This window comes from Sardina pilchardus, chromosome 19 (genome assembly GCF_963854185.1).
Source record: "Sardina pilchardus chromosome 19, fSarPil1.1, whole genome shotgun sequence".
Lineage (NCBI taxonomy): Eukaryota > Metazoa > Chordata > Actinopteri > Clupeiformes > Clupeidae > Sardina > Sardina pilchardus.
The window spans coordinates 23,954,599-23,971,471 of NC_085012.1; the positions used below are offsets into that span (position 1 = coordinate 23,954,599).

The 16,873-nt window shown below is 47.9% G+C and overlaps 1 protein-coding gene across 1 annotated transcript in view; it reads right to left on the reverse strand.

Annotated features, from left to right (window-relative positions):
- The window catches only part of prex2 (phosphatidylinositol-3,4,5-trisphosphate-dependent Rac exchange factor 2), a 140,024-nt gene that overhangs the window by 45,702 nt on the left and 77,449 nt on the right, over window positions 1–16,873 (reverse strand). Inside the window, exons 23-29 of the mRNA XM_062521192.1 lie at window positions 13,402–13,563; window positions 10,177–10,399; window positions 9,499–9,706; window positions 3,309–3,491; window positions 2,471–2,565; window positions 1,961–2,043; window positions 346–436 (exon numbers count right to left, since the gene is read on the reverse strand). Coding sequence (XP_062377176.1) covers window positions 346–436; window positions 1,961–2,043; window positions 2,471–2,565; window positions 3,309–3,491; window positions 9,499–9,706; window positions 10,177–10,399; window positions 13,402–13,563 — 1,045 coding nt within the window. The remainder of the gene's footprint in view (window positions 1–345; window positions 437–1,960; window positions 2,044–2,470; window positions 2,566–3,308; window positions 3,492–9,498; window positions 9,707–10,176; window positions 10,400–13,401; window positions 13,564–16,873) is intronic.

The following is a 16,873-nucleotide window of genomic DNA, read 5'->3' on the forward strand; positions in this document are numbered from 1 at the left end:
CACACACAGACACACACAAGGACGCATAGAAAATCAGCTATAGGATCCAACGGCGCCACATTTGAAACAGCTGTGTCAACAGGTTTGTAATGAGGTGCAGTGTGAACTGTTTGATGACAGGAAGTAAAAAGTAGAAGAGTGATCGTACACTCATAACCTGCCATGCATTAACTACTATACCTATCACAGTGATTCATTGGCCACTCAATGGCTACTGTTATAAAAGGCATATTTGCTTCAAGATTTAATTTAAGATTACCCTTATGGATGCTATTGTCTATAATTGCTGTGCAATTACCAAGGGTATCTTTCCCATATTATGCCACAAGATGAATCATTCATTACCTTGTAGTCCTCGGTTGGGGGTGAAGCACTTCGTTTGCTCGAAGGCCTTGGCGACAACAGCTCCTTTCAGCAAGCTGGTTATTGACTCAACCTGTAGAGTCATAGAGTCATAGACAAAGCCACTGGTAAATATAAGCATTGTTTGTGCTGTCTCCTCACTATAGCGTGCCCATATAAGAGAGGCTAAGATTAGTTAAATCCCAGAGTTGATTTGAATGGAACCATTAAAGTCACCGAGCAGGTGATATCCATCATCCTCACTGGCCAGACTGCAGCTAAATGAGGACGGCGTAAGTGGATATTGAGCATCGCTCCTGGAACGACAAACACCCCGTATTTCATTTGTAGAACTGACAAGAGGGATGAAGCAAAATGAACTAGAGCTTTTCCTGATCTGCTCCCTTCTGGCTCCAACCCACACACACACACACACACACACACACACACACCTCCAACACAAATGCGTATGTAAACAAAGCTGGAGGAAGCTGGCTGGCCCTTAAACAAAACAGCAGGAAACATCCAGAGAAGCGCTACGCTGTGGCGGCATGTCCTGCATATTTCTCCTCCAGTTCACTGGCGGTCAGGACTGGCGCACAAGTCCACTTACGGGCAAACAAAACCTACGGGGTGATTGCCCAGGAAGCAGAGATCCTGAACCTGAAAGTGTTCTCTTTTGTAGGGACCTCTAGAGAAGACTTCTAGACTCTAGAGTTATGCATTTCAGTAAATGATGGAACATATCATGGGCAAGTAGAGGAAGTTTTTGGAAACATACATCCCTCCAATCAACAAATATTCATTTGATAAATATACATTTCTGAACAGAATACGATCTGTGAGCTCCAAGCTACTACTGTAGGAGCAAATCTATTGGAAAGCTGATTGTGCTATGGATACTTATCATATTCCCTATAAAACTCCTTGGCACTAATGACCACATATCTGCCCGCTTCTTACTCCAGCAGGGCCCATAGTCCCATAGGAAGAGCAGTCATACAGTCACACCCCCCAGGCTTTCCCCGGGCATCAGCAGAGGCTGGCTTAACTACAGTATGCAGGAGGTTCGCTATGCTTGGTTTTGGTAAAGTCCTGAGCGCCATGTGTCATTTTAAATGACACCGGGGTGAAAGGTCAAAGGGGCCAGGGAAAGTGGTCATACATCATTATGACAGAGCCCTTCTGCAGTCAATATAGGGACTGTCACCATATTGTGATTTAGGCCTATTTTCAGTATCGGAAATCAACAAAATGCTTTGAGTTACACCAGAGTGCTGATTTTGTTTGTGGGTGGATACGTTTACATTTGTGTATGCAAATATACAAGTGGGTTGCATCTCACTCACTGCCTTCAGGGCCCCACAGTGTGTATGTGTGTGTGTGTGTGTGTATGTGTGTGTGTGTGTGTGTGTGTGTGTGTGTGTGTCTCGATGAGTGTGTGCCTTTGTATGTGTGTGTGTGTATGTGTGTGTGTGCCTTTGTATGTGTGTGTGTGTGTGTGTGTGTGTGTGTGTGTGTGTGTGTGTGTGTGTGTGTGTGTGTGTGTGCGTGTGAGTTGTCTGCTGATTACCAGAGGACTTCTACCCACCAACAGGAACCCCCCCTAGACACACACCTGGCTGAACAGATGCTCCAGGAACCCGTGGAGCTTCTTCTGCTTGTCGTGGGAGATCCACACACTGGCCGGCATCTCGTCCCCTGCGGCACAAACAGACACACACACAGATGACTGCCCTGCAGTTACACTAACGACGAGCACTTAGGCTCCACCGAGAGCTCAGATGCCAACTCGTCAGGGCACAGCCAGCGCTGGAGAGATACCGCCACAGGCCTTGAATCTGTCTGCTAACTTTGCAGCAGCCATCCAATCACACCAGCAGGAAGCAGCCATGTGACTTCCTGGCAACAATGTAACAACAAAATGCTGCTCAGCGATGCTGGTCAGTGACTTAACAGCGACCATCACTGAAGCATTTTTTGATGGACATTTGATGATGGACAATGATTGAGTTGAGAGAGCAAAGATGAGGGAAGGTGGTGGGTCAGACAAGCACACACACACACACACACACACACACACACACACACACACACACACACACACACACTTTGAGTGTGCTCTCACCTGAGTCCATCTCGTCGCTGTGCACATACGAGCTGCAATGGCTACTGCAGATGCTGGTGAAGGAGGCGATGGAGTTCCTGTTGCTGTTACAGTCACTGCAATGACACATCAATCGTACATGTTGAAACATACATACTATTTTTTTGCATGCATGAATGTACAACACAGTAAGCAAAGCATTACAACGACGCACAAACGAAATCCATCTTGACTTAGCCAGAAGAAGAAAAAATCCTGATGATTAATTAACGATGTAAGGGCTAATTACACTGCTTTGCGTGGCTACACTGAAAAGGAACAGTCGTCTGATCAAGGAGTGTCATTTGGAATAAGTTTTCCCATAATGCATCTGCGTGCCGGGCAAAAGCTCCCATTCATGCGGAGGGTTCTGGAAAGCTTCCAGCGGAGGCTGTGGCGATTGGAGCTGCTGTTGTTGACAGCGGCTTAGTGAAGGCAGCCAGGCCCCCCTCTGATGTCATACCGCACAGCGCACCAAGGCTAGGAGGCTGCTGCTTTGAGTTACGGTAAGTGGTTGGCCATGGGTTTGTAGATGTTATGGGCAAATGTTGCACTTACGTTTGTAATTAATTTCCCTGCAGATACTTCCCCTCAAGGCATACACATTTTCGCATCTGTTTTGCAAGGAGAAAATTTGCATTTGTTTGCACTTTTATGCAACTCTCCTCACTAGTGGAACTCCTCATTGGCTAACTGTGTGTGTGTGTGTGTGTGTGTGTGTGTGTGTGTGTGTGTGTCTGTGTGTGTGTGTGTGTGTGTGTGTGTGTGTGTGTGTGTGTGTGTGTGTGTGTGTGTGTGTGTGTGTGTGTGTGTCGCTCACCTGTATGAGTCTCTGTTGCTGATGGTGTCGTGGCCAGAGTCCTCCTGCTCGTCGCCCGTCGTCACGTTAAAACACACTTTCTTCCCGTTGCGTTCGCCCCTCTCGCCTTCGTTCTCCGCCGATATGTAACTCTCCGTCGGCTTCACCTCAGAACTCGTAGGGTTGGTGATGGAGGAGAGCAGGCTGAAAAACAGAGGGAAAAAGAATGAGAAACAGAGAGATAGATAGACAGATTTATAGATACAGTAGATAGATAGATAGATAGATAGATAGATATTAGTTTATTTGTCAGGGACAATGCAGCGCACATTATGACATACATAGCTATCACAGTCAATGTCATAACAATGACTGTAGATGTGTTACATAAAAGGTTTCTAGTCAGTTGACTAATTTGCAACCCTAGTCAGATAGATAGATAGATAGATAGATAGATAGATAGATAGATAGATAGAGAGAGAGAGATAGACAGACAGACAGACAGACAGACAGACAGAAAGAGAGCACAAGAGAGAGAGAGAGAGGGGACAGTTTTGTCATGATTCACGCATCAGCCTAAACATGGCATCTGTCATAAAGACCCCAGCACAGAACTATCTACGCATCTCTTGCTCAAACGAGGAATGCTGCAAACGCAAACGGCCTACGCTCTCCAACCCTAACATCCCCTCCAGCCCGCTCCGTAAAGTTTATTTTCCACGGCAAACACGCCGTGGGCTGATTGGCCGCAGAGTGCTAATGTCATCAAGATGTGCGGTCGGAGCGAGGAGCGCGGAGGAGAGCCAGAGCCAAACAAAACCAGAACCTGTTTGCCTCTGGCTTCCGCACAACAACTTCGGGAGTTCAGAGGTCCTCAAAATATTAATAACTTCAAAACACGGCGGAGGCAGCTGTGTCAACACATGACAGCGCCGCGGCGAGAGCGGGCTCCTTGCGCCCGTGGCTGAGGTGCGGGTTTGGGGTGGGGGGGGCACAGACGGAGAGGTGATGGACGCCGCACACACACACACACACACACTCCCATAGTCAGGAGTGACACATGGGGCTGCTTAGAGGCACATTTCCAAACACCGCTGCCTTGTTTCTGACAGCCATCTCTATCTCTCGATCTGTCTCAGGCTTTCACTCTCTCTCTCTCTCTCTCTCTCTTTCTCTCTCTTTTGCTCTCTCTTTCACGTTTAGTCAATGTGGGCTCAAACACATGCTAACACATCAAGTGTCAACTTCTGTCTCTAATTTCACTGTTGACATAGTGCACATTTTCCATTGTGCAACTACTTCAGCATGAGAGGCTGTCTAGAAAAATGCACGTAAATCCTTTGGGGGAAACAAATACAATCAGTCTTTATATGCCCCCACCCCCAACCTTTCTCCGTCTCTCTCTGTTCAACTCTTTCTCACTCTTCCTCCCTCCCTTTTCTATATCTTTCTTTTTCTCTCTCTCACTCTCTCTTGCACATGTTGGGATGATAGATTGTGTGGGCCCTTTATCATTTCAAACAGGCAGTGAATAGACCACATCCTTCCAGGGGATGGGGAGGGGGGCTTCAGATTAAAAGCCCTCCACAGGCTCAGCTGGACTGTCTCTGTCTGTCACTGGGCCTTCCAGGTTCTAGAACAATGGCCCCTCCGAGCCAAAGTGACATTCCATCGCCATGGAGAGCCGGTCCGTGCCCTGCCATTGGCTGAGCCTTTAATAAGGAAGTGCACGCAGCTTGGGGGCCTGCGAGGCAGGGAGCTTGAAAGGAGAGCGAGCGGAGAGAAAGGAGGAATAACAATGATTCGGATCTGAAGGAGCCGGCCCTGTCCTCCTGCAGGCTCCGCTGTCCACTTCACTTCAAAAGGGCCCTTTTGGGGCAGGCAAAACCGAGAGCGTACCCCCAAAAAAAAACACGCGGACGATTTCAGCCATCTGAAACACACACACACACACACGCGTGGCGATCACTTTTATTGAGAAGTCGGGCTTGGACGCGACTGGGTAGAGATAAGGGTGGTCTTTTCGCTCTGTCTGATTGGGAGAGACGGGTGCGCACATCCAAAAAATGGTTTAAACAGGTGCCAGACACAAAACGTGTCAAAGAGTGAAGGTGATGGTCTGCACACTGTGTAACGGCTCCAAAAATTTGTAACTATAAAAGGCAACGTTTTTGCTCTGTCTCTAAAACAGGAAAAGGAATCGAAAGTCTAATCCGTTTCACCGAAAGAGAAACAGAACACCGACGCTCATCACAATTTCACACAGATCCGCGCGGCGCAGCAACACAACATGAGGTGGTGAGAGCTTGATGAACCGGCCCCACTGTACGCTGAGTAATTATACCCGACTGGCGTGGGGCACCCTGGCCTTGGCTTCTGCGCTCCACAGAGCTCCAAGGAAAAACGGAGATACAAACCACATGTTGGCGTCCGGTATGCCGGGCAGATGTTCGCCCAGCTCACTCACATGTCTCGGCTCAGAGGGGAAAAAAAAAAAAAAGTTGAAAGCGGTTTCGAGAAAAAAACAACACATTCTGCGATCCCAACGCCTAGAAACATTTCTTCCTGTTGCGAGTCTGCCTTGTTGTTGCGAGACTGCTCACAGACATACTCGCGACACCATTTAGTGGCCTGCATTTGGTGTTCATGTGTCTTGTTTTCACTGTGGGGAGGGACAGCAGTGGTCTCTCACACTGAAGTCATGTTCTTCACAGAAGCAGATTGCAAAGCATGGAGGGTTTCACGAAACACACTTCGGACCTCTGACTTCGTTGTCTGTGTCCACTCATGGACATGTTTGTGGCACCGGTTTGGTGTTTCGTGTCCATTTTCCATTTGGGGAACAGATTCCAGCGTTCTTTCACAGAAGTAAAGCACGGGGGGGGCCCGTAGTGTAGCACGCACACCGGCTCCCATCTGGGACATGTCTTATTCATCAGAGACACTCTTCAGCTAGAACAAGAAGCAGCATCAGTTCATCACAGCCACCCTGATAAAGGAGGGAGACAGAGAGGAAGTCTGAGAGAGAGAGAGAGAGAGAGAGAGAGAGAGCAGGAAAGAATAACGGAAGACAGACAGTAAGAAAAGAGGGAGAAAGGAGAAAATAGAGAGAAGGAAGGAGAGATAATGATAAAGACAGTCCAAGAGGAAAGTAAGAAAGAAAGAGAGGAGGGAGAGAGAGATGCAAAAGTAAAAGACTGAGAGAGGGAGAGACAGGGAGAGGGAGAGAGAGAGAGAAAGAGAGAGAGGGAGAATAAGAGAGACTGACAGAGAGGCAGACGGAGAGACTGGAGCTCTTTTTAAATCAGAGCTTTATCAAGCAGACTCTGCATGCTGTCCAAGGCCCTCATTTGGCTGGGCCTCTGCTGGGCCTCTGACAAGCTGGGGATGGTGGTGGAGGATCAATACCCCTTTCAATCCACCACAGGGAGCAGCAGCCTCAAAAGTGTGTGTGTGTGTGTGTGTGTGTGTGTGTGTGTGTGTGTGTGTGTGTGCGTGTGTGTGACTGTGTGTGTGTGTGTGTGTGTGTGTGTGTGTGTGTGTGTGTGTGTGTGTGTGTGTGTGTATACTGTATGTGTGTGTGTATATGCATGTGTGACTGTGAGTGTGAGTGTGTGTGTGTGTGTGTGTGTGTGTGTGTGTGTGTGTGTGTGTGTGTGTGTGTGTGTGTGTGTGTGTGTGCAAGTATACGTGGATGTGAAACAAGATCACGTGGTGTAGCCAGTAAATTAGCTGCTGCACTCCCTGGCCAGCGACTAATGGCTACACAAATGGAATCTGTATCAGAACAAGGGCGTGCGGGGGCTGCCACTGGCCATTAACTAGCCCCTTCCCCGGGCCCAGAGCAGAGGAGAGCAGCGGAGAGCAGAGGAGAGCAGGGGAGAGGGAGGCCATTACCCAGAGCCCAGATTAAGGGGGCCTCCCAGCAAATCCAAGAACACAGGGCTCAATGTAAATGTAATTGCAACTGACAAGGACCAATACACAGCAAACCACAGGTTCAGTCTGATGTCTTGTCTTGGCATCAGATCAGCTCGCCCTCTCTCTCTCTCTCTCCTTCTCTCTCTCTCCTTCTTTTTTTATTCATTTTCTTTCTCTTGTGGTCTCTCTATCTCGGTCTGAATCACTCCATCTCCACTTCTGCATACTAGCCCCTCTGTCACTTTTCTCTCTCCCTCTCTCTCCCTCTCCCTCTCTCTCCCTCTCTCTCCCTCTCTCTCCCTCTCTCTCCCTCTCTCTGAGATACTTGCTTAAAGCAGACACAGCAGCAGCATGGAGAGCCCTAAAGGAAGAGGCACACCACACCACACCACTCCATCCTCACTCGCTGTAGCCTGTAACTGATGTAAAAAGAAGCTGCTGCCACTGCAAACAATGTTGCGCTAATGACAGCCTTCCTGATTCATAAATTTCTCCGACTGTGAGTGACTTTTATTGGAAGCTGAGCCAGCTCTCTCCCTCCCTTCCTCCCTCCCTCCCTCTCTCTTTCTCCCCCTCTTTCTCTCTCTCTCTTTCCTTTTAAAAGTTTTTCATTCTGGGCTCTTCCTGTCTGAAACCTGTGCTGACCTACGAGTGTCCCATTTCCTGATGTGTGTTAACGTGCTCCCAGACAATGAAGCCATCAACTGGACTGAAAAAAGGGACCAGGAAGGTACATTTTCACACACACACACACACACACACACACACACACACACACACTTTCACACATGGACAAGCAAACCGGCTTCAACACCCACTCGACCCACACATACACACACAAACACACACTCTCTCTCTCTGTCACACACACAGAGACTTTCACACATGGACAAGCACACAGACATCGACACCCACTCTCTCACACACACACACATACACACTCTCTCTCTCTCTCTCACACACACACACACACACACACACACACACACACACACACACTTTCACACATGGACAAGCACACCGACATCGACACCCACTCACTCTCTCTCTCTCACACACACACACATTTTCACATGCACACTTTTTACACATGTATAAGCACACCCAACCTAACGATACCAACAAGCACATGCACACACACACACACACACACACCGCACATGCCCACATACTTACTTTCACACAACCACAAGCACACTAACACCTACACTCACACCCACACATACACACACACACACACACACACACACGCACATGTGTACTCAGTAACAAATATGTTCCCGCAGGTGTCCCAGTAATAGCCACAGAAAATGGGCGTTTGATGGGAAAAGCAGATACTGCACCAGTGCCTGTTTCAAGCCCAGAGTGCTCCAAAAAGACACGCCGTGTGAGGTCCCTGTGGCCTAATGCAGCCACTGAAACTCTTAAATAAATAGCCGCAACCGACAGCGTATACCGCAATGTCTCATTACTGTATTGCTGCTTTATTGTTTCCCTTCTCTACGGAGGAGAGAATAAATCAGATCAAGGAAGAAATCCGTCAGTGGCTTGGTTTAGTCATTTACATCGACAGATTTCTGTAATTCAATATTTCTTATGGTTATATAAGAATAATTAGTCACACCACAACAGAACCAGAACAGTGGTGGACAGGTGTTAATTAAAGTAAATGTCAACGGCAAACAAACCAAAAAAAATACTCCGCCCCAAAACTCGGAGTAGAAGAGTGTCATGATCCATAATGACTAAGGAGCGTGAAAGGCCTCCACGACAGAAGAATGATAATTCAGTCCAATTAAATTACTGGGAGCCTATCTCTCCCCTGAATACAGATAACAAAATGAGCTTTTTAACAAGCTAATCCTATCCACTCAGATCCCAAGCCAGAGGCCACAGCACCAGAAGAAAAAAAAAAGCCACTGCTGCTAGGCATTTTCTATGGATTAATGAGATTTTAATTATTTGAGTTCCCAGACACTCATGGAAACAATGTCTGCTCCTATTTACAAGCCAGCAAGCCTGCAGGTGCTAGCAGCCCTGTTGCGGTCTGTCATACAAAATCCCTCAATGTTCTGAATGTCCAGTCAGTCACCACATACTGTAGTGCAGACCATCACATAGACCATTAGGCTACTCATACAGTCTAATATGTGATGAATGTGATGATTGAGAGGGATTGATGAATGAGATGATTGAGAGGGATTGAGCATGACATGGTAGCTGATGTCTCTCTACCTGAAGGGTTAGCGCTACGCTACACAAAATTCTGGGAACGTGTCCATGCACTCACTCGTGGATCTGGGCGGCGTGGCTCTCCATCTCCTTGATGACGGTGGTGAGCTTGCTGAGGAGCTTCTGGTAGGCGTCCAGCGTGAGCAGGTCGTCCTCGCGGAGCAGGAAGCGCAGGCCGTGGCCCTCCGTCCGGCCCAGGCTGTGCCCCGAGGGGGCGGCCATCGTGGTGATGGTGTGCTGGCCGTACACCATGGGCCCCAGTTTCCCTGGTGAGGCCAAAACAATGCGGCGTTAAGATATGGAAGTGGTAGAACAGAGGGAGCGTAGCGTAGCTGACTGACAACTGGTCGACTCTTTTTTGATTCACGATCACATTCTACCCCCTCAACCCCCGTCATGAGTCGTATTTGATAAAAACGTCAACTAAATACCCATTTTACTAACGAGATCCAGTGGCATGTTCAGTCGGTCATGATAGAACGGTTTACAGATGCAACAAATAATTCTCTCTGCAGCCACACTAAGATCGAATCATTGATTGCTTTAAATTACAGCAAGTCTCACAATAACGAATGCGATCAATAATGTGATATAGTGAAGTGACCTCAGTAAACCTCAACCGTCAAATGTCATGTCTTATTCAGATGTCCTTCCCCCATTAATAATTGACACTACAGTAGCTCAAGAATACTTGATGTTTGGATGTTAAAAGCACAGTGTGAGCTACAGTACGCACCTTGCTCTGTGTTGCGGATGCCCTTCTCCAGTGTGGAGTTCTTCCTGTTGTCCAGCTGGACGCCGAAGGCGCTGCCCAGCGAGGTGGTGGTCTTGGGGTAGGACACCTCCATCACGTTGATGTGGCAGTTGGTGGGGCAGAAGTCGCTGCTGTGCAGCGGGGACACCTTGGTCTTGGCCTGCTTGAACGTGGGCCAGGCTCGGTTCTTCAGCACCCGCGAGAACTACGGGGAGCAAAGAGGGACAACACATTTTTGAATGTTGTTTTTTCGAGGCATGATTTGACTGGACAGTTTTAGTGTTTCATGCAGCGATTTACCAGACAAATTCAAATTCAAAGAAGCTTTATTGGCATGAGGTCTACAGTACTGCTGGTCTGGGTACACACAAACATACTATGTACTGTACATCCAATCAGATACATAGGAGGAGGAAAGGGGAGGATGCATCAGAATCTCAAAGGTATGACACTGAATGAATGCATATGAGTTCAAACCTTCTAAATCTACAGTATATCACAAATGACTACTGTATGCTCTGATGGATGTCTCCAGCTGCAGTCTCCAAAAGTCTTGGAGCTGGCTTTAACGTGAACAGCATATTGGGCCAAAAAAAAGTGAATTGCTGTGTAATACTTTTTCTGTAGTTCCAGAACGCTGCATCATCACTTAACCTGTCGAGATACTGACTACCAAGCAAGCACCAGTTTAAATCCACTGGACCCTCATATCCACACATATAAAAAAGTGCCCAGTCAGTGTGCTGCTCTCCAGAGTGGAGCGTAAACATGTGGGTGGGTACTGTAGCTGTGGTGTTGTGGCCCTGCTGGGATCTCAGGGAGACTGTTATTCAGAATTGTGTTGTGAGTACGGCAGGTGGTGAGAGCTCATCCTGTGTGAGGCTACTGCTGATTCAGCTTTCCTCATACTGGGTCTACATACATTCATCACACACACATACACACACATGCATGCGCAGATTGCGCACACATACACACACACACACACGCATGCAAGCAAGCACGCAAGCACGCACGCACTCACACAAAAAGACACAAATAAACTTGCATGCAAACGTACACACAGACACACACAGCACAAAAGCACATCTATCACATATAACCCCCACATACTGTATAAGCACATAACCCCCAGACACTCAGACACGCGCATGCAAACACACACACACACACACACACACACACGCCACTGATGTATGGACTGCATTGGGTCAGTTGTCTTTCGATCCTGACTGAAAGGTTTACAGTTGTGCAAACAAACATTCTTTACATGTGCAGAGCATGAAACATGTGTGAAACAAACATCTTGTGTGCTTGTGGCGCCTGTTTACACACACATGTTGAACCTATTCCAGGGGATAAACATCCATCATGGCATGTTTTATGCATAGACATCAGTCAGACTGGACTCTCAACATTGGAACTTCAAACAGGGATGCGATTCATCATGGCCGGCCTATTTACAGATCTTTGACTTTGAACGATTCCATTTCACAGCTCTTTCTTCTCATGAACATTCTGTGTGTGTGTGTGTGTGTGTCAGTGTGTATACTGAATGTATATGTGTGTTTGTGTGTGTGTGTGTGGGCTGGTGTGCGCGGGTGGGTATGTGTGTGCGCACTGTGCGGGCGTGTATTTGAGTGTTTTAACCATGTTCTTTCTATATGTTTTCATGTGTTTGAGACTCCAGGGCCATAAATCAAAAAGCGCAAAAACAGACACAGTAAACATCAAATACAGTGAAAAATGAATCTCGCCCCTGCAGTCTCCAACTGAAAACAAGAATGTCTGGACACATGAAACAAGGTCCACATTGCCTCTGGTATTTGGGGAACACATTGAACTGCACCGTATTGTAAAATAACCATTACAAAAATATACACACATCCTCAAGAACAGAAACACGAGCCAAGACTTCAACAGTCTCCGCGGACACCTCTGCTTCTCATTGGCTGTCCGACATCACCTCTTCTTGGGAATTCTGGAGGCGCGGGGGTTGAGACGGACGCAGTCAGCTGAAAAGGCCCGGTCCGTTTTTTTTCCTGACCCAATTCCTGCTCGCGGCACGCCGTCGTCCGTCGCTGTCCCCGGGCCTCGTCCGAGTAGCCTTTCTGGCGCTCCGGCGTTTGAAGCGGCGAACGAGACGCAGCTGGCCGGCGTGTTCGGGCTCCCGAGGGGGGAGCAGACTTGCCACATTCCACAGCAGTCTTGACCCATGGAGGGGCCCTCGCCTCGCCTCGCCCGCCCAGGGGCCCCCGCACGGCACGGCACGGCACCCACCCCTCTTCCACTTCCCTGGGAGCCTCCAAAATGGAACGCCGCAGAAGAGGAAGTTACGCAACTCCGGGGGCCGTACTGGATGTTCGGAGATATTTATAAACGGAGGAGCGGAGCGACGGGGTAATTAATCCGGTGCCGAGTCGGATGTTGATCACACGCACCGCAAAAGAAGCCAAAGCGCATTCCTAAATATTTCCATCCAGATTGTTTCCCCTTTCTCTTCCCCCTGCGCTCCTCTGTTCCATATAAAGCCAGCTGGAAATGAAAGAATGGAATTTTCATTCTCTTTGCGCAATCCCCTTTTTTCTTTTTTTTTTTCGTCCGGCACCAAATGCTGATGTCATCATCACATACCACACGGATCGCTGGCATCGATGGCGCTGCGATCCACAGATAAGTGAATCCACACACTCTAGCGTCAGTGAAGTCAATTGGACCAGAACTGTATATTTCTCCACTGGGCCCAGGCCGTTTCAACAGAGTGCACCCTAGTGCGTACTGCATGGCCTTCACTTCCATGTGCTGGCTCCATCAATCAATGGTCAATATGGGAGTGTTCTACACGCTAATGTAAAAGGTAATAGCATGCATTCCATGAAGTTCCAGTACATGTGTTCACTTACCTTACGCATTCAGAGAGTGAAGAATATGTATGTATGTATATGTATGTTTATGTTTATGCATACATATTCATATGTAAATGTATATGTATACAGTATGTGAAGTACATATATATATACACTAACATACATATATACTAATATTAGCTGTGTGTCAGTGTATGTACTGTATGCATGCGTATGTACAGTATGTGTGTAAGTCCCTGTGTGTGTGTGCATGTGTGTGTGTGTGTGTGTGTGTGTCTGTTTCTCTGTATATGTCAGTGTTGATGCATATGTGTATGTATGTGTGAGTGGGCGGCTGTACCTTGCGGTAGTTGGTGACGCGGCGTCCGACGTGCTCGAGCCTCTCTCCACACATGGCACTGAACCTGGCCTGCAGGTCCTCAGGGATGAGCTCCGTGCTGGAGCTCAGGCGGGTGCAGGTCTGGACCAGCTGCTCGTCGTTCCGTGCCAGGGCCTCCAAGATCTGAGAAAAGCCCACCACACACACACACACACACACACACACACACACACACACACACACACACACACACACACACACACACACACACACACACACACACACACACACACACACACACACACACACACACACACACACACACACACACACACACACACACACCAAGAGTTCCATCAAGGCCTAGTCATCCCTCATCCCACACACAATAACACAGTCAAATCCTGCAAATGACAGCAGTAAATGTTAACCGTTAAATAACAAACCCTCATTGTTCTCACGTTAAATCAGCTGGGGATCAGGAATCTGCTCGTGTCCAGAATCCCTTCAGCATCCACGCAGTACTGACTAATAGCACTGGCAATCAATGATGTTGTCATGTATCTAGCTGTGCAATATTTTACGATAATATACGGCGACTTTGGAGCAAAGTATTTACCATTTCATGGATATATTACACCCTGCGGGTCTGGACATATACTGTAGTCCCATTGAACATCTGGATTGTAAAATGATCTAATCTGCTCGCCAGCCCTGTTGAGTCATGGTGCAGGTTTGCTAGCGAGTCGGTATTGTATTCTGATAAAGTGTTTACCAATCGCTTGCCATTCCCAGCTCCTTTAATGATACAAAGCATTATCTCACAGCACTGGCGCGCACAGGGAACTGGAGAGCCTATTTCCTTGCTTTAATGAGGAAAACCGCAATGGTCCCGAGTGATATAGTGCATAAGAGACTGCGATCTGACAAAATACCCACGGAGGGGGAGTGGGGAGTGCGTAGGTGTGTGAAAGTGTGTGTGTGGATATGTGTGTGTGTGTGTGGGAGTGGGAGAAAGAGAGAGAGGGAGAGGGAGAGGGAGAGGGAGAGAGAGAAAAAGAGAGTGGCAGCGAGCAAGTCTTTTTGTGTGTGTGTGTGTGTGTGTGAGAGAGAGAGAAAAAGAGTGTGTGTGTGTGTGTGTGTGTGTGTGTGTGTGTGTATGTGTGTGTGTGTGTGTGTGTGTGTGTGTGTGTGTGTGTGTGTGTGTGTGTGTGTGTGTGTGTGTGTGTGTGTGTGTGTGGTGTTCTTTAAGAGCAGGCTGGGACCACGACTAGAGCAGCTATCAGAGACTAATCCAACCGACAACTCTGACTATATTAAAAACCCAACTGCGGGGACTTCGCAGAGGAAACACTCGCCAGTCCAGGCAGATGGTTGCAATAACGGCCCACACTGCTTTCACTTTAGGGACCTAAAAAAAAAAAAAAAAAAAGAAAGAAAGAAACACCCGCCTTTTTAATTCTCCGAATATGTTCTACGTTTCGGAATCATCCCATGGCACAGCGGCTCCTAAACTTGCACAAATGCAGATGCGGAAACGTGCTAAATGAACACGTTATTAATGCCCAGTCGATGAGGCATGCGTTCATTAAGCGCCGCTAATGGCGGGGCCATATGCTGCACTGTTTAGGACATCACTGTAGCTTGTTGCTAAGTTGGCAAGGCGGAGAGGACTACAAAACGGGATTAATTAAAGTAATTAAAACGAAAGATAAACCAGCCATACAACACCACAGTGAAACACAAGTTGTCCTGAACACAGATGCGTGTGTGTGTGTGTGTGTGTGTGTGTGTGTGTGTGTGTGAGTTTGAGTGTGAGTGTGTGTGTGTGTGAGAGAGAGAGAGAGAGAGATAGACAGAGAGAGAGAGAGAGAGAGAGAGAGAGCTATGGGGAGACTGTGGGTGTTTATGGAGAATTAATCAATGACAGCCGGCATCTAATTCGTCCATTTTTCCACGGCTGGCTAGTAGTGTTATCGCTCATTGTGTTTCTGCCTCATAACTCAGTGGGCACTGATCTGACCTCCATGAAGGCACAGCTCAAATCTGCCCACCTCACACTTTACACAGCCACACACATCTAGCTTTAGTTAAGAGCTAATCATTTGATTTACAGCCGGCCTCCATTTCTCAATACCCGGATTATAGATATCATGAGTCATCAACATGAGCTACTCTGTCCTGCTCCCAGTCCTCACCCACACGACTGAGGAATTGGTCTGGGTGATCTGGTCACAAGTGGTCAGTTGTAGACACAAGCGTAAACAATCACCGAGACACATTGTGATTCGACCGCTCAAAGCACTTGCTGAGGTGGCCTGCGACGTGTTTGACCACACGTGTTCTGCGGTGTAAATGCTGATGCGTTCTGATGCGTCCCAGACCATGTGAGTTCTAATAGAACGGAGAATCTAAACACAAGTGGTCGGCCACGTCTCCTCGAATACTCGTGTGTGTAAACCGTGCATGTCGGCTGACCGCACGTGATCGGATCACCCAAGACGCGTTCTGGAAAATAAACGTAAACAGGCCCATCGATCAGCAGGGTGGAGACGCCTGTCCCTCTAGGGGTGACTCTCTACGGGACACGGAAAAAGACTCAAGTCCAGTCATGCCTTTCCACCAGCAATCTCAGTCTCCCATTCAGACACGGACCGAGCCCACACTTGCTTAGATTCACTGGACTATATTTGAGAATGACTCCTTAAAGGTAAATAACATACACAAAAAAAACGAACTTCATTGCTGGTGTCCGGGTTGGTTTTTTAAATAGAAAACACTTGTCTTTAATGCCACAGGAAAGTCCGAAAGCCAAAACACACTGATGTGTCATCATGTCGGCGGGCACGGCAGGGCTAACGCTCGCTGTCGTAAACGCCGGGAGAGCCGGTGACGGCATGCGAGGGGCGGCCGGGCCAAGCTCCACATTTCATTAGCCTGGCTCCGGCTGCGCCACGCATTCCCACTTTATTTATTTCCTTATTAGAGGGAGGCTCGTAAAGCAGAATAGACTGGGAATGAGGGGGCGGCTTATAAACACCGGCTTTATCACCTGCCCCGCACACTCGTGGACGCACAAACACATGTGTGGATGTTAGTGTGTGTTTGTGTTTGTGGGGATGTATGGGTGTGTTTATGTCTACGGGCTGAGTATGGGGGGGGGTTATCTGTGTCTCGATATACATACGTATGTGTGTGTGTGTGTGTGTGTGTGTGTGTGTGTGTGTGTGTGTGTGTGTGTGTGTGTGTGTGTGTGTGAAGCCTCTTGTAAGCAAATGCTTGAGGGCTGGGACGAAACCGAAGGAATTAACAACATGGGCTCCTTGGTCCCATGAGAGGCTAGATACTGCTCTAAACAGAAATCAGAAACAGACAGACACACACACACACACACACACACACACACACACACACACACACACACACACACTTTTATTATACAGTATACAGTCCATGCTTGTTTCTTGGGCCTTTCCTGTTGTGATGTGTATTT